This window comes from Agelaius tricolor, unplaced genomic scaffold (genome assembly GCF_023055355.1).
Source record: "Agelaius tricolor isolate 1412-34295 unplaced genomic scaffold, bAgeTri1.0.p SCAF_28, whole genome shotgun sequence".
Classification (NCBI taxonomy): Eukaryota; Metazoa; Chordata; class Aves; order Passeriformes; family Icteridae; genus Agelaius; species Agelaius tricolor.
This window is the reverse complement of record NW_027269288.1, coordinates 2,386,775-2,409,233: the sequence shown is the minus strand read 5'-3', so window position 1 is coordinate 2,409,233 and position 22,459 is coordinate 2,386,775. Positions and strand designations below refer to the sequence as shown.

The 22,459-nt window shown below is 49.8% G+C and overlaps 1 protein-coding gene and 2 long non-coding RNA genes across 4 annotated transcripts in view; 1 reads left to right on the top strand and 2 right to left on the bottom strand.

Annotated features, from left to right (window-relative positions):
- Nucleotides 1-11,765, bottom strand: part of CAPZB (capping actin protein of muscle Z-line subunit beta) — a 61,209-nt gene extending 49,444 nt beyond the window's left edge. For both annotated transcript variants that reach the window (XM_071449209.1, XM_071449210.1), the window contains exon 1: nt 11,608-11,765. In XM_071449209.1, coding sequence (XP_071305310.1) covers nt 11,608-11,610 — 3 coding nt within the window. In that variant the 5' untranslated portion in view covers nt 11,611-11,765. The remainder of the gene's footprint in view (nt 1-11,607) is intronic.
- A 238-nt stretch (nt 11,766-12,003) lies between these two features.
- Nucleotides 12,004-15,273, top strand: LOC139600763 (uncharacterized). The gene is made up of 2 exons (XR_011682659.1): nt 12,004-12,141; nt 15,157-15,273. It is a non-coding gene; the product is annotated as an uncharacterized lncRNA (long non-coding RNA).
- Nucleotides 15,274-17,629: 2,356 nt separating this feature from the next.
- Nucleotides 17,630-22,457, bottom strand: LOC139600860 (uncharacterized). Its single transcript, XR_011682692.1, has 3 exons — nt 22,154-22,457; nt 20,220-20,269; nt 17,630-19,779 (listed from the first exon to the last, which is right to left on the bottom strand). It is a non-coding gene; the product is annotated as an uncharacterized lncRNA (long non-coding RNA).
- Between the last annotated feature and the right edge of the window lie 2 nt (nt 22,458-22,459).

Sequence of the window (22,459 nt, the reverse complement as noted above, 5' to 3'; positions counted from 1 at the left end):
AGCAGTGGGAGCTCCTCCCACTTCAGCCCTTCCTGGGAAATAAAAATAATTTTTAAAAAAAATTATTATTATTATTATTATTATTTCTGTTCCAGGCATGATGGTGCTCCCAACCCCCTTTTCCATCTCTGCCATCAGCTGAGAACAACTGGGGGACCCAGAAATTACTGCAGGTGTAAACGCCACACCCCTGATGTGACAGATAAACATCCTGGAGACACTTCACACCCAAGTTCCAGTCAAGACCAGCACCTGAAAGGTTACCCAAATTCAAAGTACAAGCAGAATCTCAGTGTTCAGACAGCAAAAATATAAGGTAAAAACCTCAAGAGATACTGCAAGCAGAACACCTGCTCAATGCCATGCAATTCAAAGCAACCACACCTCAGATCACTCTGGTCACTGGTCAGTTTACAGGCAAAATATCTCTGTGAATTAATCCAGGGCCAGAAGTACACAACCTGCAAATGACTCTTTTTCCTTCCTTCCAAGCTGCAGACATACTCAAGATTGTAAATCACATATTTCCTGTCAGTTCTCCCAACAGGAATGTCTGACTAATGTTTCAGCTTTGTGGTACTACAACACTAAGTTTTTTTAATTGAAACAGATACCCAGCTTCCCCTCCTGCTTGTCATTTTAATCCCTGCCAACTTCCAGAGCTGCAAGGGCAGAAGATTCCCTTTTCCAATTACACAATAGGATAGCATTACTGCTAGAAGCTGCAGCAAGGCTTGAATTATTGTAACCCTTGGGTAATAAAAAGTACAGTAGTAGTATGTTAGGTTGCAAGGTTCCCTTCTCAACTGTCAGCATTCACTTTTTAGGATATTGGATGGGAACTGTCTGACCTGGGAAAGCCCAGAGAAGTTCTGCACTCATGACATTTCCATCAGCTGCACATATTCCTCGCAATCTGTTTTTCCATATGATTTTTCCCTTGACTATTAACCCTCCTCTGGCAGATCCTATCTAAAACCATTTGTAATGGACTCATGAATCACAGCTCTGTGACAGCAAGGTGTGCTGGAAGAAACAGCAATAGCACAGTTAGGAAACAATCAAAGGTAATAAAACCTGAACACAGACTCTGCTGTGGACTGTCATAAAAGGTCAAAGATTATTAAAACACAAGACACTGATGCAGACCTCATTCTCCTTCTCTTCAGCCACTTTTACCTTTGTCTGGTTCTGGTTGGGATGGATGCAGTGGTTTTTATTATCTCCAACACTTCTGAGCACATGGAATGCTCAGAATGAGCCCAGCCCAATTTGCTGTGGTCAAGCCCAAACAGCCCCAAGTGCTGCCACCACTCCTTCCAGGAATACCAAGGGAGAAGGATTAGAGATTAAAATAAAAGCAAGAAGTGATGGATCAGAAGGCTTTAGCAGAGGCTGCTGTGCTCTGGCTCCCCCAGGTCCCCTGTAATCTGTATTTATTTACAGAGCAATTGTACAAAGTCACATCACAGCTTCTGAGTCAGCGAATCCTCCTTGGAGATGTTCTCCTGCACATTATTCACCTCATTCTGCAGTGCTCCAACTTTTGAGTACAACTGAGCACACAGCAGCACTAGCACCAATTAATGACTGAACACACTCACACCTTGTTCCCTGAGTTCAGGTTTTGGTGTTGTACACGCTGCAAACACAGCCAAAAACCCACAAAAACACCAAGCAGCTTTTGTCCTCCATTGCTCCAGGAATGGAACTCAGGTGAAATTCAGAGGGACCTCTTTGAAGAGGTTCTCCAGGAACAAGTAGCTCATACATCTGCCCTGAAGCCTCGTGAAGAGGAACTAAAACAATCCATGGGCAGGAGAGAGGCAAGGCAGCTTCACTTTCTTTGGCACCAGGGTGCTGCTGACACAGGACACTTCTCACCCTTTCAGGCTGCCAGCCCAGCCAGGGCAAGTCCTGCACAGATTAAAGGAGCAGCAATGGGCTTCTAGGGCAGCCACCACAGAGATCTCCTCCTCCTCCAGACAAGCTCAAGGATCAGTGTTTTGCCAAATCCTTGGTGATCCCTTTAGCCTCCAGCAGCTCTTCCAAGCATCCCTGCAATCAGCTGGGCCTGATTTCCCTTCCTCATCCCCACCTCCAAACCAGGCCAGTTCTCTGCCCCCAGGACAACTCCAGAACAATTACCAAGGGGGTTCTAATACACTGAAGGCACTCCCTCCCATCTGTGAGCTTCTAAATAATCCAGAGCTGCCTGCAGCCTGATCTCAGGGACCAACCAGTTGTTCAAAACATTTTCCACCCAGGGAGAAGGAACTACAACCCCTGATAGCCTGGAGCAGGGCACTTGTCTGTAATTCCCTAACTGTTCACAAGTAAGGATCAGGCATCTCCAAGAGCCCATTCTGCAGGTGTGGCTGTTTTCTGTAGGTGTTTTCTGACCAGATGCAGTTCCTGTTAGCACATCTACAGAGGTGCACAGCACACAGGGAAAAATTAACATTTCCTTGGCACCTCCTTCCCAGTAAGGATGTATTTGCAGGTGGCACAAACTTGGGTCTACTCTCCAAACTAATGTATCCCTTTAGCTTATATAAATCCAAGACAAGTCTCCATCATGTGCCCAAGGAAAAGAGCCATCACACACCACCAGAAGAGCAGGATGGAGCAGCACCAAGGCCTTCTGGGAACAGCTTCTCATGCCGACCTTTTGCCAGGATCACTAATGATTTCTGCACTAGCATTTGTCTTCTGGGTAACAGAAACAATGTTTTATTTATTAAACTTGTCATTGAACATGACAATGCAATTTACTGGCTTTCATCTGGTGCCAAGAATTCCTGTGAAGCATAAAGTTTGCAAAAAGTCACTTCCCAGTCAATCGTGGCAGTGAGTGACTATGCAATCTGCTAGCCCCACATGAAAGAGGAAATGGGGCTACAGATAAAAGTTGCACAGATTGCGAAAAGAACCATGCTTAACTTCTAATAAATGGATTAAAGACATTGAAGTTGCCTGTAGAACTGACCAACTTTGCCAACAGGTTTTATGATTAATGTTACTGCACAGTAGGGGATTTTCCCCATTTTAAATCTAGATTTCACAAAAATACCATTTTCTTTGTTAGCTCTAACTACAGATAGGAAATCTTAGCTAAACAAAATGCAAATAACCCATTACAGCACAGCACTGAGAGACAAGAACTTGGCCTGATTTTGCAAACTCTTCCTGAGGCAGCTGCAACACCTGGTTTCACTACCAGGAGAGATGAACACAAATGTGTTTGTGCCCCAAAATGTTTTGAAATCACCCAATGCAGTAGGTCTGAGTCAGTTCACAAGTCTGGTCACCTATTTTTCACACTGTTTTCCTGCCTTCCACTCCAATCTTCTGAGGAAGAGCCCCAGTCCATCCCTAGAGAAGGGCTGCTTAATTTTTACAGGGGTCACTTCTTTCATTTTTTTTTAATTGAAACCATAATTACTACAACTACAGCAGCTCTTGAGATTCAGCACTGCCATTTGCCATCCTGACCATCTGCAAACATGTCATTTGTGATGCTTTCTTTTAATCCTGCTAATGCCCAATGACCTTTTCAAATGCTCTTTTCTTCTATGCACTCCTGTTTGCTTCATGTTCCAATCAGGCTGGTCACAGAAGTTTTAGAACTGCTCAAATAAAATGGAGAAGTTTTTTTGTGCAGAAAGAGCAAAGTTGGGCAAGTTGGTCTTGGCCTGACAGATCCAGGTTCTCCTTCCAGTCAACTGCAACTTAAATTCAGTTTTGTGAGAGATCCCATCAAAAACATTTGAGAAAATCCACACTGCAGAGCAGCAGGGAGCATGCACTGTATCTGAAGGTGACAGCAAACACCCCGTGCTTACTGACAGCACAACTAACACACTGTCAACATCCCAAACTCAGGATCTGCTCTATCCCAGCTCTCTGTGGAGCCAACAGCTGCCTGGCATTAGGTGCAAGCTCAGCACTTTCCAGCTCCTGGAGGCTGCAGCCAGGGTTGTAAATTCAGGAGATAACTCTGGCAAGTAAGCGGATGCCTGGCAAGGCAGGCAGAGAGGATCTCTCATTAGCCCTCTTCCCCGAAAGTTCTCCCATTCCTCAAAGGTCAGAGAAGTAGGTTAATATGCCTTCTGCTTGGGTCACACATGACAGAGCTCAGTCACTGCCCTGCAGGGCTCCCAGCAGTCCAGTTCTGCCCCCAGGAATTCAAGGTTTAAACCAGGAAGCTCCTGCTTTTGCACACCTCTAGCCATAGGAATATCACACCTAACAACATATTCACACCTGCCAGCATTCCTTCCTTTGCTGGAACTCCCAGACCTGCCCATCCCTGCAGGTTTTTCATGCCTTCCTCATCCCTTCTGAGCCCACCTGCCCTGCCCTCCATCACACCTGCACACAGGCAGCCAGCTCCACACAGGCTCTGGGCCATTCCCAGCAGGGCTGACACTTTCTGTGGGAGCAGGGCTCCCCTGGCACACCCGTGCCAGCTTCAAGCCCCATCAGGTTCTTCCTTCACTCCCACATGAAGTTCACAGTTATTCCACCTGGCCACTCTGCACCTTACCAAGCTCTGCATTAGCCCTGCCTGGACTCATGGCTGCCTGAAGCTGTTCTTGGCCACCCAGGGGAGCACCATCAATGCTGAGCCAAGATCACACCAAAGCTCTCTCAATGACACCTGCATCTGCAGGGTGGCAGCACCTGGTGGATAAATACAGCTGTAGTCAGCACAATGCAGCTGATATTTTACCTCATTCCTCCATTTCATGCCTCTCTCCTCCCTTGAATTAACACACCAAAAGCCCCATCTCTTGTTTCCTGAGCCTGTCTCAGGTTGCAAGCCCAGGCTGGCAGCCAGGCCCCACTGCCTGGGCCAGCAGAAGCTTTTTAAATCCTGGTATTTACCAAGGCAAAAATGTCTAGGGAAGGCAGGTAACACGACATCACTGTCAAACTCAGCAGTTTGTCTAATGGAAAAGAAAAAGTATCACCTAAAGAAACACAAACAGAACTCCCTGAGAGAATAAAGAGTATTTTATTTATGGTGGCTTCAGGCAACCACTAGGCTTCTGTCTTCAGTGCAGTCTCAAACATTTTTCCTTCCACACAAAATCCTCTTACTTAAGTGCTGTTTTCAGCCTTGTTTCAGCTGATGCTGCTAAAACTGTGAGCTCCTGAGTTCTGCTTTCACCCAGGCTCCTAACACACCCACTTTGCAACAAGGACGTGATTGAAATGCCAAGGCAGTGCAGCAGCAAAGGACTGGGCTCCACTCTGTGTGGAGGATGTCCCCTCCAGGTCAGGGAGGGACAGTCCCCTTCAGGGCCAGGGAAGGACAGTCCCCTTCAGGGCCAGGGAAGGACAGCCCAGTCCCCTTCAGGGCCAGGGAAGGACAGTCCAGTCCCCTTCAGGGCCAGGGAAGGACAGCCCAGTCCCCTTCAGGGCCAGGGAAGGACAGTCCAGTCCCCTTCAGGGCCAGGGAAGGACAGTCCAGTCCCCTTCAGGGCCAGGGAAGGACAGTCCAGTCCCCTTCAGGGCCAGGGAAGGACAGTCCAGTCCCCTTCAGGGCCAGGGAAGGACAGTCCAGTCCCCTTCAGGGCCAGGGAAGGACAGTCCAGTCCCCTTCAGGGCCAGGGAAGGACAGTCCAGTCCCCTTCAGGCCAGGGAGGGACAGTCCAGTCCCCTTCAGGCCAGGGAGGGACAGTCCAGTCCCCTTAGATCAGGGAGGGACAGCCCAGTCCCCTTAGATCAGGGAGGGACAGTCCAGTCCCCTTCAGGTCAGGGAGGGACAGTCCCCTCCAGGTCAGGGAGGGACAGTCCAGTCCCCTCCAGGTCAGGGAGGGACAGTCCAGTCCCCTCCAGGTCAGGGAGGGACAGTCCAGTCCCCTCCAGGTCAGGGAGGGACAGTCCAGTCCCCTCCAGGTCAGGGAGGGACAGCCCAGTCCCCTTAGATCAGGGAGGGACAGCCCAGTCCCCTTAGATCAGGGAGGGACTGCCCAGTCCCCTTAGATCAGGGAGGGACAGCCCAGTCCCCTTAGATCAGGGAAGGACAGTCCAGTCCCCTTCAGGGCCAGGGAGGGACAGCCCAGTCCCCTTAGATCAGGGAGGGACAGCCCAGTCCCCTTAGATCAGGGAGGGACAGTCCAGTCCCCTTAGATCAGGGAGGGACAGTCCAGTCCCCTTAGATCAGGGAGGGACAGTCCAGTCCCCTTAGATAAGGGAAGGACAGCCCAGTCCCCTTAGATCAGGGAAGGACAGCCCAGTCCCCTCCAGGTCAGGGAGGGCCAGGCTCTGCAGCAGGGCTGTGACACCTGCACTCCTGTCCCCAGGGGCTAAACCCACAGCCAGGGCTCTCAAACCAAGGCTGCACTGAAATAATGCAGGTCCACTGATGAAATAGGAACTAGTGAGGTTTAATTTGCATAGTGCAGGAATAAAGCAGGCAACTTCTGAGCAGGGCAGCCAGATAAGTCAAGGGCCTGCAAATCCATTCCCTAATTCTTCAGGCCAGCTTGGAAGGTGTGGCACAAAGAGCAGCAGCTCAAAGCAAGCTGCATATTTCCTTCTGAAGCCTAAGAGAGGGAGGGAGGGCAAAACAGCAGCACCAGAGAATACAAGGAAAATAATCTAGTGCTTGGTGCCAAGGCTCAGACCACCACTCCAGGAAACACAGCACCAGGTATTACCTAATGCAACTAAAGTCATTCTAAATAGAAGATAATTTTGGGCACAAAACTACAGAATAGAGCCTGATTTCAGTTCCTCACTCAAAACTTCACTGCATCAAAAGCACAGGATAGGACAGGGTTCCACTGCATCTGGCATTCCAGGGGAGAATTACAATGATTTAGCTGAGAAACAAGCAAAGCTCCTTCCTCAAATGAGAAACCCTCTCATATCTACCATCAGAGCTTTAAAACTTCCTCAATACCACATTTCCCCTCATGCCACACCAAGGAAGTCTCAAAAGCAAATGTCTCATCTACCACACAGGCAAGAGCTCCAACTCCCCAGGACAGCCTGTCTGCAACATCTGTTCCCATCCTGCTTTAGGACACAGGACTAAGAAGGGAATTTTGGCCACTGGATCAGGTCCAGGACCCCTGAATTATTCAGCTAAAGTCACAAGAGTTTCACACCCTCCCAGTGTTTCAGTCACACCTTAACCAGGGTTCCACTGTTCCACTACAGTGCTTGGTCACTTCTCAGAGGAGCCCCTCAGTCACAGACTATTCAATATTTCAGAAGGCATCATACCAAAGATGAAGAAAAAGATCAGTTTATACTCCTGTCTGAAGTGGCCACACCCCCACTGCACTGGCCTGAGCTCCTGATCTTCAAGTTAGAGAAGCTTTTTAATTATCACAACCTATCAGCAAACATAATTTGGGCTAAAGCCCAACTAGAGAGAGCAGGAAGCCTGGGAAAAGCTTGTGTTGGTCAGACATATTAATTACTCCTTCAGGGATGAAGCCTCTGCTGCAAGGAAATTCAAATTTGAAATCCTATGTTTTTAAGTGAGGGTTTTTTTGCCCTTATTCCTGGAAATGGCAAAGGCTTAGGAAGAACTGAAGCATACACAAGCTTTGGGCCTTTCTCCTTGCATTAAGGAGAGACACAAAGATTTATTTGCTTGAGGCTTTTTAAATTCTTCAGGACTCCCAGCATGAATCAGTGGGAAAGCGAGAAATTTTATAATGCACTTTAAAAATCAGTTTATGAATCACTTTAGAAAGTGATTGACTAAAACATATTGATAAAAACAGAAGATCAGCATCTCTTTTGAGTATCTTCTACTTCTGCAATCATCATCTCCTTCACCTGGAAAGAAAGGTTATTAAAGCAGGTTGGACCAAAGCAGGGTAAACAACAGGGCTGAGCATGGACAGGGCTCTGAGCTGCCTGCTCCAGGGAAGGTGTCTCTGCTCACAGAGGGGGCTGGACCTGATGGCCTTAAAGGTCCTTCCAACCCAAACTATCCTGGGATTCCACAGCCCTAAACTAGGTACAGGCACCCCTCAGAACCTCACATTTCTCCAGTAAAGCTGGTCTCTTCAGGAGGCACTGAAAAGAGTTTGATTTTACCTTGAGGTGGGTCTGTCAGAGTGTGAACAAGCTCAAATGGCAGCAAAACACTTCTCTACAAGTTCACTTTGCAGGGTAAGGAGCTGGATTTGACCAAACACCCCCACAAAGGGCAGGCACAAAGACAAACAGGGGCACTGGCACTGCCCATCCAGGCTACAGAAGCATCCTGAGCCTGAATTTGAATTTTAAGGCTTTGGGGTGACCTGACTGGGGCTTTCCAGTGCCTGAAAGAGCTGCCAGGAAGGATGGTGACAGAATATGGACAAGAGATGAGGGACAGGACACAGGGAATGGCTTCCTACTGCCAGAGGGCAGGGATGGGTGGGAAGGAAGGAAGGAACTGTTCCCTGGGAGGGTGGGCAGGCCCTGGCACAGGGTGCCCAGAGCAGCACTGGAACTCCTGGAAGCCCAAGGTCCAAGTGCAGGTTGGATGGGGCTTGGAGCAGCCTGGGACAGTGGAAGGGATGGAATGGGATGGGCTCCAAGGTCCCTCCCAGATCAAACCATTCCACATTCTCTGATGCACCAATGGCAAACTGAACCATCAGAGAGCACTGGGGAGTGCTGGCTGATGATGATGAGCACCCCGAGCTCCCCAGCCATCCTTCCCCCAGGGAAGTCAGGGAGGGATGGAAAGCAAAGCTGACAGCTGTGGAAGCAGAAATTGAGAAGGGCAGCATTGTCATTTTTCCAAAGCAAGTAATTTCTCAACTCAACTCCAGTAATAAGGACTAAAAATAGTCCCCCAAAAGAGCTGAGATGCACTTTCATTCTGTTTCACCCCCAGATGTGAACCAGTCCCATATCAGTATATACATTTACCATAGGAGGAAATCCTGTTTGAACAACTTCAGCTGCTGAATGCTTTCCCCTGCCCAGTAAACCAGGGGTGAAGCATCACTGCAATGGCAGCACTGCCCCTCCCAGAGAGATCCTCTGACTTGATTATTTTGGGCATTTGCTGTTTAAGATAATATTTAGCTAAGCTCACACACTTGGCTTGCCCAATACAACACGGACTCTACAAAACAGCTGAAGTTGGTGTTTCTCAAAGGCATGAGGTGCAAAGGACTTGCTGTGGGTACTGAAAACATCCCCACACCCCCACAGCACATGGTGGAGGTCCAAAAGGGACACGACCAGGTCACAGATGGGCCCTGATTGCAGACAAACAACTCCTGTCCTGAAAATCTGAGTGACCCTGAGCAGCACACGAGGTTTGTGTTGGTGTCACTGTCACATCACACACCCTGGGCTGTGCTTCACTGCTCCTTATCTGCCTCACAAATCCTAGATGGATGATGCCCAGCCAGCACTACACTAGACAGTCTGAATTTATGGATGATTAAATCATAAATTTTGCTAAAATTGTCCTCCTTTTCCTCAAGAGTTGCATGGCAGAAGAAATCCCTGCTAACATGATCAGGCCAGTTTACATAACCTGGAAATGAAGGGTTTTATTTTTACAAAGAGTAACTGGATTCCATCCATTCATAACCCACAATTCCAGAAATCTCAGCAGATCCACTCTCCCAAGTCCTGCTTTGCCCTGAACAGTGCATTCCATTTATTTTTAGCACAGGAGACACCATCCATCCAGGCAGTTTTCAAGCTTCATGTGTTGCCCTGCCCTGTTTCCCTGAGCACCTGACTGAAATGTGGGCACAGCTCCGAGCTCTCCAAGGAGACAAAGGTTCCCAGCTCTGCTCTACACAAATGTTGGTAACCCTGAGGTACCAGGAAGGTGTTTCACCCAATATCCTGCACCACACCAACTGCTCTCTGCAATGGAAAGGCCATTCCATCCTCTCAATGCTCCACTTCTGGTCTCAGACCACTAAAAGCAAAGATCCTGGAAGAACCCTAAACACTGGGTTTGCACATGAGTTGAAACTGGAGGCTGCAGGTTCATTCCTGGAGTCCACCCAACATTGGAAACCACCACTCAACACTGGAAAGCACCACAATAATGTTGGAAGTTCTGATCCAATTTCTCCTATGCCCAGTGGTCTCCACAACTAAACAGGAAAAAACCAGAAGGCAGCAAAACCTGGTAACACTCAGGAAATTTCCAAAGCATTTGTGCTGTACCTCCTCCAAACAAGTGGCACAGTTACATTTAAACCCTGACTGGATTCTCCTAACAGCACGTTTTTATATCCCTTCAAAGAAGTTGGTACCACTGCTGTTACTTTCCAGGAAGCCTCCTTGTTTTCTTTGAGCTCTTTTCCTGTGACAATTTTTGCAGTGGTATAAGTCAGGACAGTTTGCTGGAATCCCAGTTTGAGATTCCAAGGCAGGTCCTGCACACACAGATGTCAGTGTGTTAAAATCAGGCCCACAGCTGGAATGAGATGCTCTGTGCTGCCAGGACTCAGGTACAGCACCTGCTCTTGTTTGAACCAACACGGAACAGAACTTTGATCATAACTGTTCTTCACCTTTCACCTGACATTAAAATCTTTATCCTGCATGATACTGGTGGCTCCAGCTCCAGAGAAAGAACATAAGGTATTGCCTCTGAAATTCCTAAGGATGAAGGCAAGAAGTAAAGGATTACACTGGTGTGGTTAAACAGCCTTTACACTGCTGTAGAGCCAGGCTCTGGGTTGATCTTTTGTGAGCTAAACACATTTGAACATTGTTCAATTGTCATGCTGGAAAACCTGACTCACAAATCCCCAAGAGCATGAAGTGATGTGATTCCCTCCAAGTGACTCCATGCCTGAGAAGGCTCGGGAAAAGCCCCTGTGCACAAGGCAGGGAGCAGAGCAGGGCCCGGGCCAGCTGCTGGAGGCTGCTCCCTCTGCACAGCACCAAAGGGAAATCGAAAGGGTTCGTGCCCCGGGCTAATCCATTCGGGAACACAGCGAGGTAGATCATTCCACACTGCCGGGGAAACCGGAGCTTCTCCGTGGCAAAGTTAAGCTCGCAGCCCTGTGGAGGAGCAGCACCCAGGGATGCAGCCCCTCTGCTCTCGGCATTTCACAGCTCCAGGCGAGCCCAGCACACGCAGGCCAGGGGCAGCTCCAGGCGGGGGACACAGCCCGGGCTCGGACACGGGAGCCACGGCCACGGGCCCGGCGGGGGACACAGCCAGGGCTCGGGAGCCACGGCCACGGGCCCGACGCTCCTAGCGCCCGGGGCGGCACCGTTCTCCGCCAAAGCGGAAGCATTGCCCGTGTAATTCTACATCCTTCCCCCTGGAAGCACCGCCCGGTACCGGGACCGGAGGTCTGGCAGTGCCCGGGCAGCGGAGCCCCGGGCGAGCCCCCCGCCCCCGGGCCCTGCGGAGCGCCGGGCAGAGCCTCCGCCAGCCCCAGCCCCTCCCGGCAGCGCCCTCAGGCCGGGCCAGCCCTCCCTGCGTCCCGGCAGCACCGCCTGGGCCGTCCCTCCCTCCGTCCCCGCCGCCCGGGGGAGGCCGGGAGAGGCCCCCCGGTGCGAGGGGGCGGTGTGGGCGCGGGGCCCGGCGCGGGGGGGCGGTGCGGAAGGGCGGGGGCCGCGGGCAGGGGCGCGGGGCCAGCCCGCTCTCACCATGTCGGCTGGGCGGGTGCGCGGGGCGGTAGAACGGCGGCGCCTCCCGGTCCGTCCCTGTCGCTTCGACGCCGCGGCCCGTCCGCTTCCGCCGCCGCCCGGCAGTGAACATCCGGGTCAGCGCCGACGGCCCCGCCCCCGCTCCGCTCCCCGCCAATCAGCGCGCGGCTCGCCGGCCATCGCCAAGTATGGATGCGCGGCGGCGGGGCGGGAGGGCGGGGCGGAGCGAACCACGCCACCGGCGCGGGGGGGGGACGCGGCGCACGGCGGCACCAACTGCAGCGCGGGGGTGAGCGCGACGGCCAATCAGAGCCCGAGGCCGGGCCTGGGGGCGGGGCCTGCGGGGGGCCCGCCCGCAGCTCGGGCCCGGCCCTCAGTCGGTCCCGGAGCCTCTGCGCGGGAACGTCGCTCCCTTAAACGCACTTGTTCAAGTTTAAACCAAAGGCAGCACGAGGCAGGCGGGTTGCACGGCAAACGCCGCCCAGAAGAGGTAACGAGTAGCAAACTCGTTACCTAAAGCTGCGTTTTACACAGGTAAACTGCACTTTACACATGCCTGTAATGCATCTGCTAGGTCTGAAGTGACGTGGAAGAATAAGCAGCCTCCAGCTGCTTAAGGCCAGGGGTAATTATTAATTATTTTAAAAAGGAAATGATAAATTATTTTAAAAGGAATTATTAATTATTTCTAAAAGGAAGTGCTCGGTGTGGGCTGGGAGGTACCTGCTGGAAGCCCGGCAGGTGCTGCCACAGCTGGAGGCCTTCAGGGCTCAGGCAGTTGTGCCAGGGATAACGGGATCTCAGATTTGTCGGGGTTCAAAGGGACCTCAGGGGACACCTAAACCGACCCCCCACCAAGGCAGAGTTCCCCAGAGGTGACCTGAACCAGGATCTCCAGAATCAGGGTATATGTACTAATAAAACATTTCTATTTTGCTCAGAGTGTCCCAAAATAAAGCATTTTTTCCTATTACTGGAGTAATTCCCACTACAGTGATTTCAGGTAAGACATCCCAATTGCAGACTCCTGACCTGTCCTCAATATGGGAATCTCAGACCTACACCACACAATGATCCCAGGAAATCATTAGGATTCAATAAGCACCAACAGTTTCCTCTGCAGCTTCTTTTGGAACAGGTCAGGCCGTGTTTAACCCCAGTTTTATTGCCAGGACCCCAAGAAACCCCAATTGGGCCTCTCTGTGCTGCAGCCTGGGCCCTGGGGAGCCAAAAGCCTTTCCCTGGGTTTGATGTAGGAGCTGGGAATGCCAACATGGGGTGAAAAAATGGCTTTTCCTGGGGTGTCACAGACTGGGGTGTCACACAGGGCTGTCCCTTGGCTGTCACAGACAGGGCAGGCACACAGGGCTGTCCTTGGGTGTCACAGACAGGGCAGTCACACAGAGCTGTCCCTTGGGTGTCACAGACAGGGGTGTCACACAGGGCTGTCCCTTGAGTGTCACAGACACAGGTGTCACACAGAGCTGTCTCTTGGCTGTCACAGACAGGGGTGTCACACAGGGCTGTCCCTTGAGTGTCACAGACACAGGAGTCACACAGGGCTGTCCCTTGGCTCTCACAGACAGGGCAGTCACACAGAGCTGTCCCTTGGCTGTCACAGACACAGGAATCACACAGGGCTGTCCCTTGGGTGTCACAGACACAGGTGTCACACAGAGCTGTCCCTTGGCTCTCACAGACAGGGCAGTCACACAGAGCTGTCCCTTGGCTGTCACAGACACAGGAATCACACAGGGCTGTCCCTTGGGTGTCACAGACACAGGTGTCACACAGAGCTGTCCCTTGGCTCTCACAGACAGGGGTGTCACACAGAGCTGTCCCTTAGGTGTCACAGACACAGGAGTCACACAGGGCTGTCCCTTGGCTGTCACAGACACAGGAGTCACACAGGGCTGTCCTTGGGTGTCACAGACACAGGTGTCACACAGGGCTGTCCTTTGGCTCTCACAGACAGCCCCAGTTTCCAGGGAAGCGCACAGCTTGGCCCTGGATCGGGTTACAAAGGCAGAGACAGGAGTGCAGCACACGGATTTGCACCACAATGGAGCCCATGCAGACAGAACAGCTCTCAGTGGTGGCAGAAACAAAATGAGCCCGGAAAGGTGGAGAGAAAACAGTAGAACGATGTCAGGACAAACAGGAGCTGTATTACTGCACAGAAACACAAACCCACATCAAACTCCATCCAGAGCCAGTACCAAACAACCCCAAAGGTGGGAAATTATCCTTCAACATCTGGGAGAGCAGCCACAGGACCTCAGAAGGCTCAAGAGAGTCCAAATTCAGTTCTTTGCCACTACTTCTCAGCCTAAGCTCCTTCAATCTGCTTTGTAAGATGGAGCAATCCCGAATGGCTCTGTTTTGCTGCTCCCAGATCCTCCTCCAGTCCTTGCATTCCCTCTGAGCTGCCTCCCAGCAGTAATTAAGAAAAGCAAACCTGTTCATTACAGGCCAAATTATTCATTCTTTTTCCAGGGATCCACACATCTCATGCTCCTCAGGGCTGGGAGGCCAGAACTGATAAATTTGAAAATGCCTGTTCTAAAATTCCCTCTTTCTGTCACAAAATTAATGCAAAGCACTCAATGACAACTCTACTTGTAGCAGCTTTCAGTTTTGAACAGAAACAGCTCCTAGCTGCTTGCTGGAGCAGCACAGCAATAGCACAATTAGGCAGCCCAGTATATTTCAAACAATTTGAGCTCTAAATGAATGTCAAGGCCAAGAGGATGTTTTTCTTAGTGGAAGAAATACAAGCATCCTGGATTTTGTTCTCCCGCTAATAGGTATAAAGAAGCATAAACAGCTGCTTTTTGTTTTCCCAAGAATATTTGCATTAAGAAGATCTGCAGATTCATTTTGAAATTGATGTCACATCTTTTTTTCAAATGAGGACCAGCTGTTTGCTTTGCTTGTTTATAGCAGGCCATGTTTCAGGGATTTTTTGTTGTTTGTTTATTAAGATGTAGAACCAGACTGCTGCAGTTTGGTGTGGGGAGCGGATCCCAGCAGGCAGAAGCTCCATGACTGTCACCACCATCCCACCTTCTGTTGGGATTTGTGGAGAGGTTGACACCAAATTCAGGGATATTCCATCATCCAAGTGCTGTGAGGAGGGTTCCCTGTGCCCCAGGCATTTCCCAGAGCTGCTGCCATGGATCACCCACCTACAGGAAAGAGCTCTCCAAAGGGCTCCTGCAGGCTCTGCCCCTCTCTGAAAGGAGGGGCTATCAACAAAGGAAGCAAACAATGATGTCAGATGCCATCCTAACGGCCCCACAACATCAGATTCATGTGCAGTTAATAACAAGGCTTTTGATCCTGCAATCAGCAGCTCTAAAATCCATGTGCTTTCCCTGTACATTTGATTACATTCGAGGAAGCAAAAGGATAAACACTTATTAGCATTACAAAGTACTTTTCACATTCAGCCAGAACTTCCTGAAGCATTTGTGGTCCAGCACGATGTGGTTTTTATTTTATCCTCCTGCATGTGTGGTGAAATGCTATTTGTTTTGTTTATTCCAGCATTTATCCAGGACCAAGGGTGACTGTGAGAACATGCTGAGGAACAAGGTCTGAGAGAAAACCTTCATGCTTCACTGAATAGTCATTTTTTGTAATAAAGAAACATCTTGACCTTTTTTTTTTTTTTTGGTCAGATTGCCCATTTTCTTTCATGGCACTTGAAAGATATGTAAACTTTTATTAGGAGTTCTCATAAATTGAATTTATTGCTGCAAGAGTCTTCCAGCAATGGTAAAGTTTAGCTTGCTGGGTTTTATTAGTCAGAGTCATTAAAACAGCAGCATCACTTGGTTTGAGGCTGAAAACCAAGTGTTTCTTGGAAACTAATATAGGAAAAAGGTACCTACAACACTACCCAATGTCTTGGAATTCTATGTTCAAGCCACAGATAGTTCTCACTATGGAGATCTTTGTACACAGTGTCAAAATAGCACACCAACAATATAAAAGATCCCCATCCTGAATGCAAAGCAGCTTTGCTGAGTGTATTCTTGGAATTGAAAAGTTGTTAGAGTTTCCCCATTTCCTGCATGAACTGATGAGTAACTCCAAATACCAGGTTTAATGAAAAACAACATTTCACCCATTTAGTGTGAGGTTTGAGGCATTCCCCTCCCTGCACTAAGAATGTTGAAGCAGACTTTTTTCCACTCCACCAGCACCCAGGCAGATCTGCTCCTTTGCTCAATGGAAAGGATAAACCCAGCAGCAGCCCAAGGTGTCCGTGCACTGCAGGACTGCTGGGAGCCCTCTGTTGCAGCACATCCCACTTAGCTGCAGATCCCAGGACACTGTTCATTCCTCTTCTTGCAGCTGCTCCTTTAACTTTGTATTTTCACCTCAGAAAACTTGAGAGACAGAGTCTTTACCAAAGCAAAGAGAGTGTTGAGGGCATTCTTGTCCAACTCGGTCATTAACTAGCAATAATGTCCGTGGCTTTTCATTAAAAAAGAATCAAGGAGAAGCTGATTAAACACAGCAGAAAGAAACAAAACTTTCCATTCCCTTACTTTTTCCTTGACACGTTGCACTTCATTTGAAGCCTGCTAATATACCAGCCAAAAGAATTGTAAAGGCCTGCCTGGATTCTTTCTTAATACAATGGTCACGGTTCAGTAGTTAGAATCTGTATGGAATTAGCCAGAGACATGGACGAATGGAAAAACGTAGGAAAAGGCTAAAAACCAGCACTTGTTCATGGGCTTACTCATTAGAAAACCTCATCAATACAGCACAAGTTTTCTCTTTCTACTATTCTAAAAAATGATCACAAAATAGTACACAGAAAATAAAGCCATGAAATGTCAGAGCACTGCTTTTGCCTGGAATTTCAGAGCTGGCAAAAACTCAGGTCAGTGTTTCCATGCAAGTGCTCTCCTGCCGAGCTTTTTGGGGCAAACCTCATGTTCACAGCAAAAGCAGCCTAGAGCACAATCAGCACAAGGAGCTGTGCCACATCTTGTCCCATTTCTCCACGTTCTGCTTCAAGCAGCCACACCTGACAGCTGGAAGCAGCAGCAGCAGCACACACAATCCAGGCAGAGTGCTGTGGAAATGCAGCAGCAGCAGCAGCACACACAGTCCAGGCAGAGTGCTGTGGAAATGCAGCAGCAGCAGCAGCAGCACACACAGTCCAGGCAGAGTGGTGTGGAAATGCAGCAGCACACACAATCCAGGCAGAGTGCTGTGGAAATGCAGCAGCAGCAGCACACACAATCCAGGCAGAGTGCTGTGGAAATGCAGCAGCAGCAGCACACACAGTCCAGGCAGAGTGCTGTGGAAATGCAGCAGCAGCAGCAGCACACACAGTCCAGGCAGAGTGCTGTGGAAATGCAGCAGCAGCAGCAGCACACACAATCCAGGCAGAGTGCTGTGGAAATGCAGCAGCAGCAGCAGCACACACAGTCCAGGCAGAGTGCTGTGGAAATGCAGCAGCAGCAGCAGCACACACAATCCAGGCAGAGTGCTGTGGAAATGCAGCAGCAGCAGCAGCACACACAGTCCAGGCAGAGTGCTGTGGAAATGCAGCAGCAGCAGCAGCACACACAGTCCAGGCAGAGTGCTGTGGAAATGCAGCAGCAGCAGCAGTACACACAGTCCAGGCAGAGTGCTGTGGAAATGCAGCAGCAGCAGCAGTACACACAGTCCAGGCAGAGTGGTGTGGAAATGCAGCAGCAGCAGCACACACAGTCCCAGCAGGGTGCTGTGGAAATGCAGCAGCAGCAGCACACACAGTCCAGGCAGAGTGCTGTGGAAATGCAGCAGCAGCAGCAGCACACACAGTCCAAGCAGAGTGCTGTGGAAATGCAGCAGCAGCAGCACACACAGTCCAGGCAGAGTGCTGTGGAAATGCAGCAGCAGCAGCACACACAGTCCAGGCAGAGTGCTGTGGAAATGCAGCAGCAGCAGCAGCACACACAGTCCAGGCAGAGTGCTGTGGAAATGCAGCAGCAGCAGCACACAGAATCCAAGCAGAGTGGTGTGGAAATGCAGCAGCAGCAGCACAGAGTGTGCTCATGAACGTGGCTCTGGTCCCCATGCACAGCCTGAGGGTGTGATGGTGCTCACAGGGATCCCAGGACCAGGGAAGAGACCAGGATCTGACTCCATGTTTCAGAAGGCTTGATTTATTATTTTATGATATATTATATTCAAACTATACTAAAAGAATAGATTTATACTAAAAGAAAGGATTTCATCAGAAGGCTGGCTAAGCTAAGAACAGAAAGGAATGATAACAAAGGTTTGTGGCACAGAGAGTCTGAGCCAGCTGACTGTGATTGGCCATTAATTAGAAACAACCACATGAGCCCAATCCCAGCTGCACTTGTTGCATTCCACAGCAGCAGATAACCATTGGTTACATTTTGTTCCTGAGGCCTCTCAGCTCCTCAGGAGGGAAAATCCTAAGGAAAGGGTTTTTCCTAAGAGATGTGTGTGACACGAGGGATGTTCCACTGCAGCACAGGCTGTCCCTCCTAATGAAGTCAGCTCAGCCTCAGAGCATTGCTCACCCCACAGCATCCAACTGCTGCCCACAGAAAATCAATAAGGACAGCACAGGAGGCTTAATGGAGCTGCTGGCACCTTTCCCATTCCAGGGCAAAGTCCTGCTGAGGAGGGGCTTCATTCTCCTCAGACTTTTTTTTGTTGGTGTTGTTGCTCAGAGAGCTAAAAGGTTTTCAAAGAGAGAAAGAAGCATCAGTGTCTGCTGGTGAATGTGGCTTATGTTTGGAGGGAAAACCCAACACATCAGAATGGAGTTTGAGAGCTGGAGGTTCCCACCCAGGTCTGAGCTCTCTGTAACATGAAAGAATTGTTCTGGAAGTACAGGAAACAGGGAGTGGGGGCCCACACTGAGGCTATGTCAACCATTACAAGCAGATAACTCCTACACTGCTGCCTTCCTGTGCAGATCTTGGCAGAAAAATAAATAAAAAATACATGTGTGGGAGGTGATTCATGTTATTTAAATCTATGGGAGAAGCTGCATGTGTATTCTTTGGAGAAGAGGATACCAAGAGTGTATTAGTATCCATTGGGGAAATGACACAAGGGATGCTTTAGGAGTCTTTGAAAAAGTAGAAGAGGTGATATTCTCATGCTGGGAAAGGTTCAAGGTTTAAAGGAAACTTGCTGGGAACTTTTGAAACAAAAACTCGTCCTGCTCTATGGCCAAGCCAGAGGTAACAGTTGAAAGGAAGTCTGCTCTGTTGAAAAGGGTTTGAATTCCAGCTGGTGCAGTTCCAGAGGAGCTCCTCACCTCCAAGTGCAGCAATGGAACCACGGAACCCTTCTGGTTGGAAAAGCCCTCCCAGACAGTCCAGTGCAAGCTGTGACCAATCCCCACCTTGTCCCCAGCCCAGAGCACTGAGTGCCATGTCCAGGCCTTGGACACCTCCAGGGACGGGGACTCCAAACCTCCCTGGGCAGTTCCAAGGCCTGAGCACCCTTTCCATGGGGAAATTCCTGCTGATGTCCACCCTGAGCTCCCCTGGCCCAGCCTGAGGCCGTTCCCTCTCCTCCTGTCCCTGTTCCCTGGAGCACAGCCCGACCCCCCCGGCTGTGCCCTCCTGGCAGGAGCTGTGCAGAGCCACAAGGGCCCCCTGAGCCTCCTTTGCTCCAGGCTGAGCCCCTGCCCAGCTCCCTCAGCCTCTCCTGGGGCTCCAGCCCCTTCCCTGGACATGCTCCACCCCCTCCAGGTCCTTCTTGTGGTGAGGGCCCAGAGCTGGACAGAGCACTGGACATGCTGTCTGCATGGATCTTCCACAGCACACCAAGGAAGCAGCAAATTTGAAGATTAATAATGGTACTAATTCATCTGAGATCCCCAATCCTGCCTCTGCCTTAACTGATGGCTTTCTGCTGCAAACCCAGCCAGTGTCCAACTCCTATGAGCAGTTCTTAATTCCACACACAACTCAGCCAGGTATTGTTAACAAAACTGGGGATCCAAGGGCTGAACCTGTTTCAACTAGAAGGTGCCTTCCACCAGAGAAATACAGGGCTCATTTTGAAGCTTTCTGGCTTCATTTTCTCCATTTATTCATACACTTATTTACTGGAAAGAAAGGAGAGGAGAGCACGAGGGAGGGAAGGAATCCTGGGACAGCACATGCTGGGCTGTAAAATGCAAGGAAGGTTTTTCAAAACCGCATGTTCCAAACATCACCTTGGAGTCCCACAATAATAAATACTTGATATTACACTGCAAGGGCCCAACTGCCAAGTAACTATAGCAATGAAAAGAAAAGCCTGGCTTTGGACACATTCCCTCCTGCCTTAATTTTTCCCTGGGGTGGGGAAGGGGTACAGAGAATGTGCTCTAGATCCTTAATGGATAACATTTTCCAGAGCCCCCTCTGATCACTCAGTGACTCTGGGATTTAAAAGCAGCAGAGTGATTTCTCCAAAGGAAGCTGAACATTCAAAACAATTACCCTGAACTATTCCATCCCCTTGGAAAGGGTTTAATGCACCAGGTCCTGAGGTGAGGCTGTCAGGATCCATTGAGACACAGCAACACAACCCTTTATGAAGTGCCTCACAATGCAGCTGCTCACCAGTGCTTCCTTCATCCCAAAAATCAGCATTTTCCAGGGAGCCCAGCAGCCTGAAAATGAGTAAGTGTGAAGTGAGACTACACTGGCCTGCACTGAGCATTTGTTTTTGCCAACAGAAGACCACATTTCTGGGTTGGTTTTAAACACTGCCTTCTGGAATTTAATTTTCAGGATGAAAATTAAATAATTATTTTGGAGGCTTCAAGTTATCTTTCCCCTCATGATATTTTCCAGAGCTGTTTGGAAACAGGAGGGTGGAGCTGGCACCGCTGGGGCAGTGGTTACAGAAAGCACTTCTGGAGCTATTTGGGGAAAAAACTGCTGGATCATGTTGGTATTTTTATAAGTAACTTGATGCGTGGTTCTATTTTGGATACCAACTATGCAGCAATGCAGATTGATTTGAGCAAATTGCAGGGGGAGGAAGAGAAAAGGAAGATCCCCTTGCAGAACAAGGGCTGCCTTCTCCAGGGAAAGCTCCTGAACCTCCAGGGGCTCAGTTTAAACAGTGCCTTTTAAGAAAAGTTCTTTAAAAGCCATTTAGATTTTATAAGGAAGAGAAAATAATGGTTAATTGTGATTGTTCTGTGATATGTGAAGGAATTGAACCAAACCAATGAAAAGTAAAACCTGACTCATCCTGACTCTAGATCAAAACCAGTTGTATTTTTAGGATAAATTAAAGACCTATACCAACAATAACTTAATGAAATGTTTGCCAACTTCATTAGTGTCTTACTTCTGTTTGTGGCTTTAGTCTGTAATTGACTTGCAAAAGAATTTCCAGTTTTATGAAGCAGCAGAGCCTCCTCCACCTCCATAAAGAAAATTGAACTTGAAGAAATCAAAACAAGTAATCACAGCTAAAAATTGCCTCCCAGTGTGAATGGGGACATCAGCACTTGACAAACACTCTGGGTTTTTTTCACAAGGCTTCTAGAGGATGCCTTCCAAGCAGCCTACACACCATTTGCAACACAAGAATTCATTCTAGGAGGTTTGGAGGCATCCAGAGTTGTTGCTGGCTCCACAAAGCTGTAGCAGGCTGCAGGATGGGCTGAAGCCCCAGAGGTCAGTGGGAACTCTTCCCACAACCTCCTCCCCCAAAATAAGGAAATATATAAGTACATATTAGGAAATATATAGGTATTTATACCTATAGAGTGAAATTAAAGAATATAAAAATATACCTAAGAGGGAAATTCTTCCCTGTGAAGGTGCTGAGGCCCTGGCACAGGGTGCCCAGAGCAGCTGTGGCTGCCCCTGGATCCCTGGCAGTGCCCAAGGCCAGGCTGGACAGGGCTGGGAGCAGCCTGGGACAGTGGAAGGTGTCCCTGCCATGGCAGGGGGTGGGACTGGATGAACTTTAATATTCCTCCCAACCCAAACCATTCTGCAATTTTGTGATTCTCATTATCAACCTACTGTGTGGAATAACTTCTTGAACGGGACCGAATGATCGTGCTGAAATTATTTGGCTTCTCTTCTCAAATAAACAAGAATGTGCAGGGCCCAGATTGCTCTTCCTGGGGCATTGATAGGGATTGACACCAGCTGTCACACACCTGTATCTCATTTCAGGCCCTGAAGAGCAGCCCAGGCCAGAGAGTAAAAATCCCAGAATTATTAGGGCTGGAGGGGATTTCTGGAGATCATTCGTTTCAACCTCCCTGCCAAGGCAGGCACACCTGGGGCAGGTGACTCAGGAATGCGTCCAGGTGGGTTTGAAATGTCTCCAGCGAGGGAGACTCCCCGCCCTCCCTGAGCACCTGTCCAGAGCTCTGCCACCCTCCCGGAGCGTTCTTCTCCTGCTGAGGTGACGCAGGAGCTGTGCAGGACGTAGGACAGGGAAAACCTACACGGGAGTGTGTGTCCAGTGCTGTACCCACCGCTGCAGTGAGAAACCCGGCCCTGCAGCACAGCCTGGCTCTTACCATGGATGAGGCGAGAGCCCTGCGGGCAGGGGGGCGCCGGGCGCGGGCCCAACACGGGCGCCTGCGAGGAGGGAGGGATGCTGCCATAGCCTGAGGGAGACGAGGACTAACAAGGACACAGCGGGAGCTCTAGACGGAGAGATGGAGTCCGGGACGGGCTGGGGACGTGGCGAGCCCGGTCTTACGGGGGCAAATGGCGTTTGGGCCGGATCCTACGGGGAAAAAGGGGATTTTGGGCCGAGCCCAAGGTCGGGCGCGGCGGCCATGACACCCTCCAGTTGGTTACCATGGCAGTTGCAGCGAAAT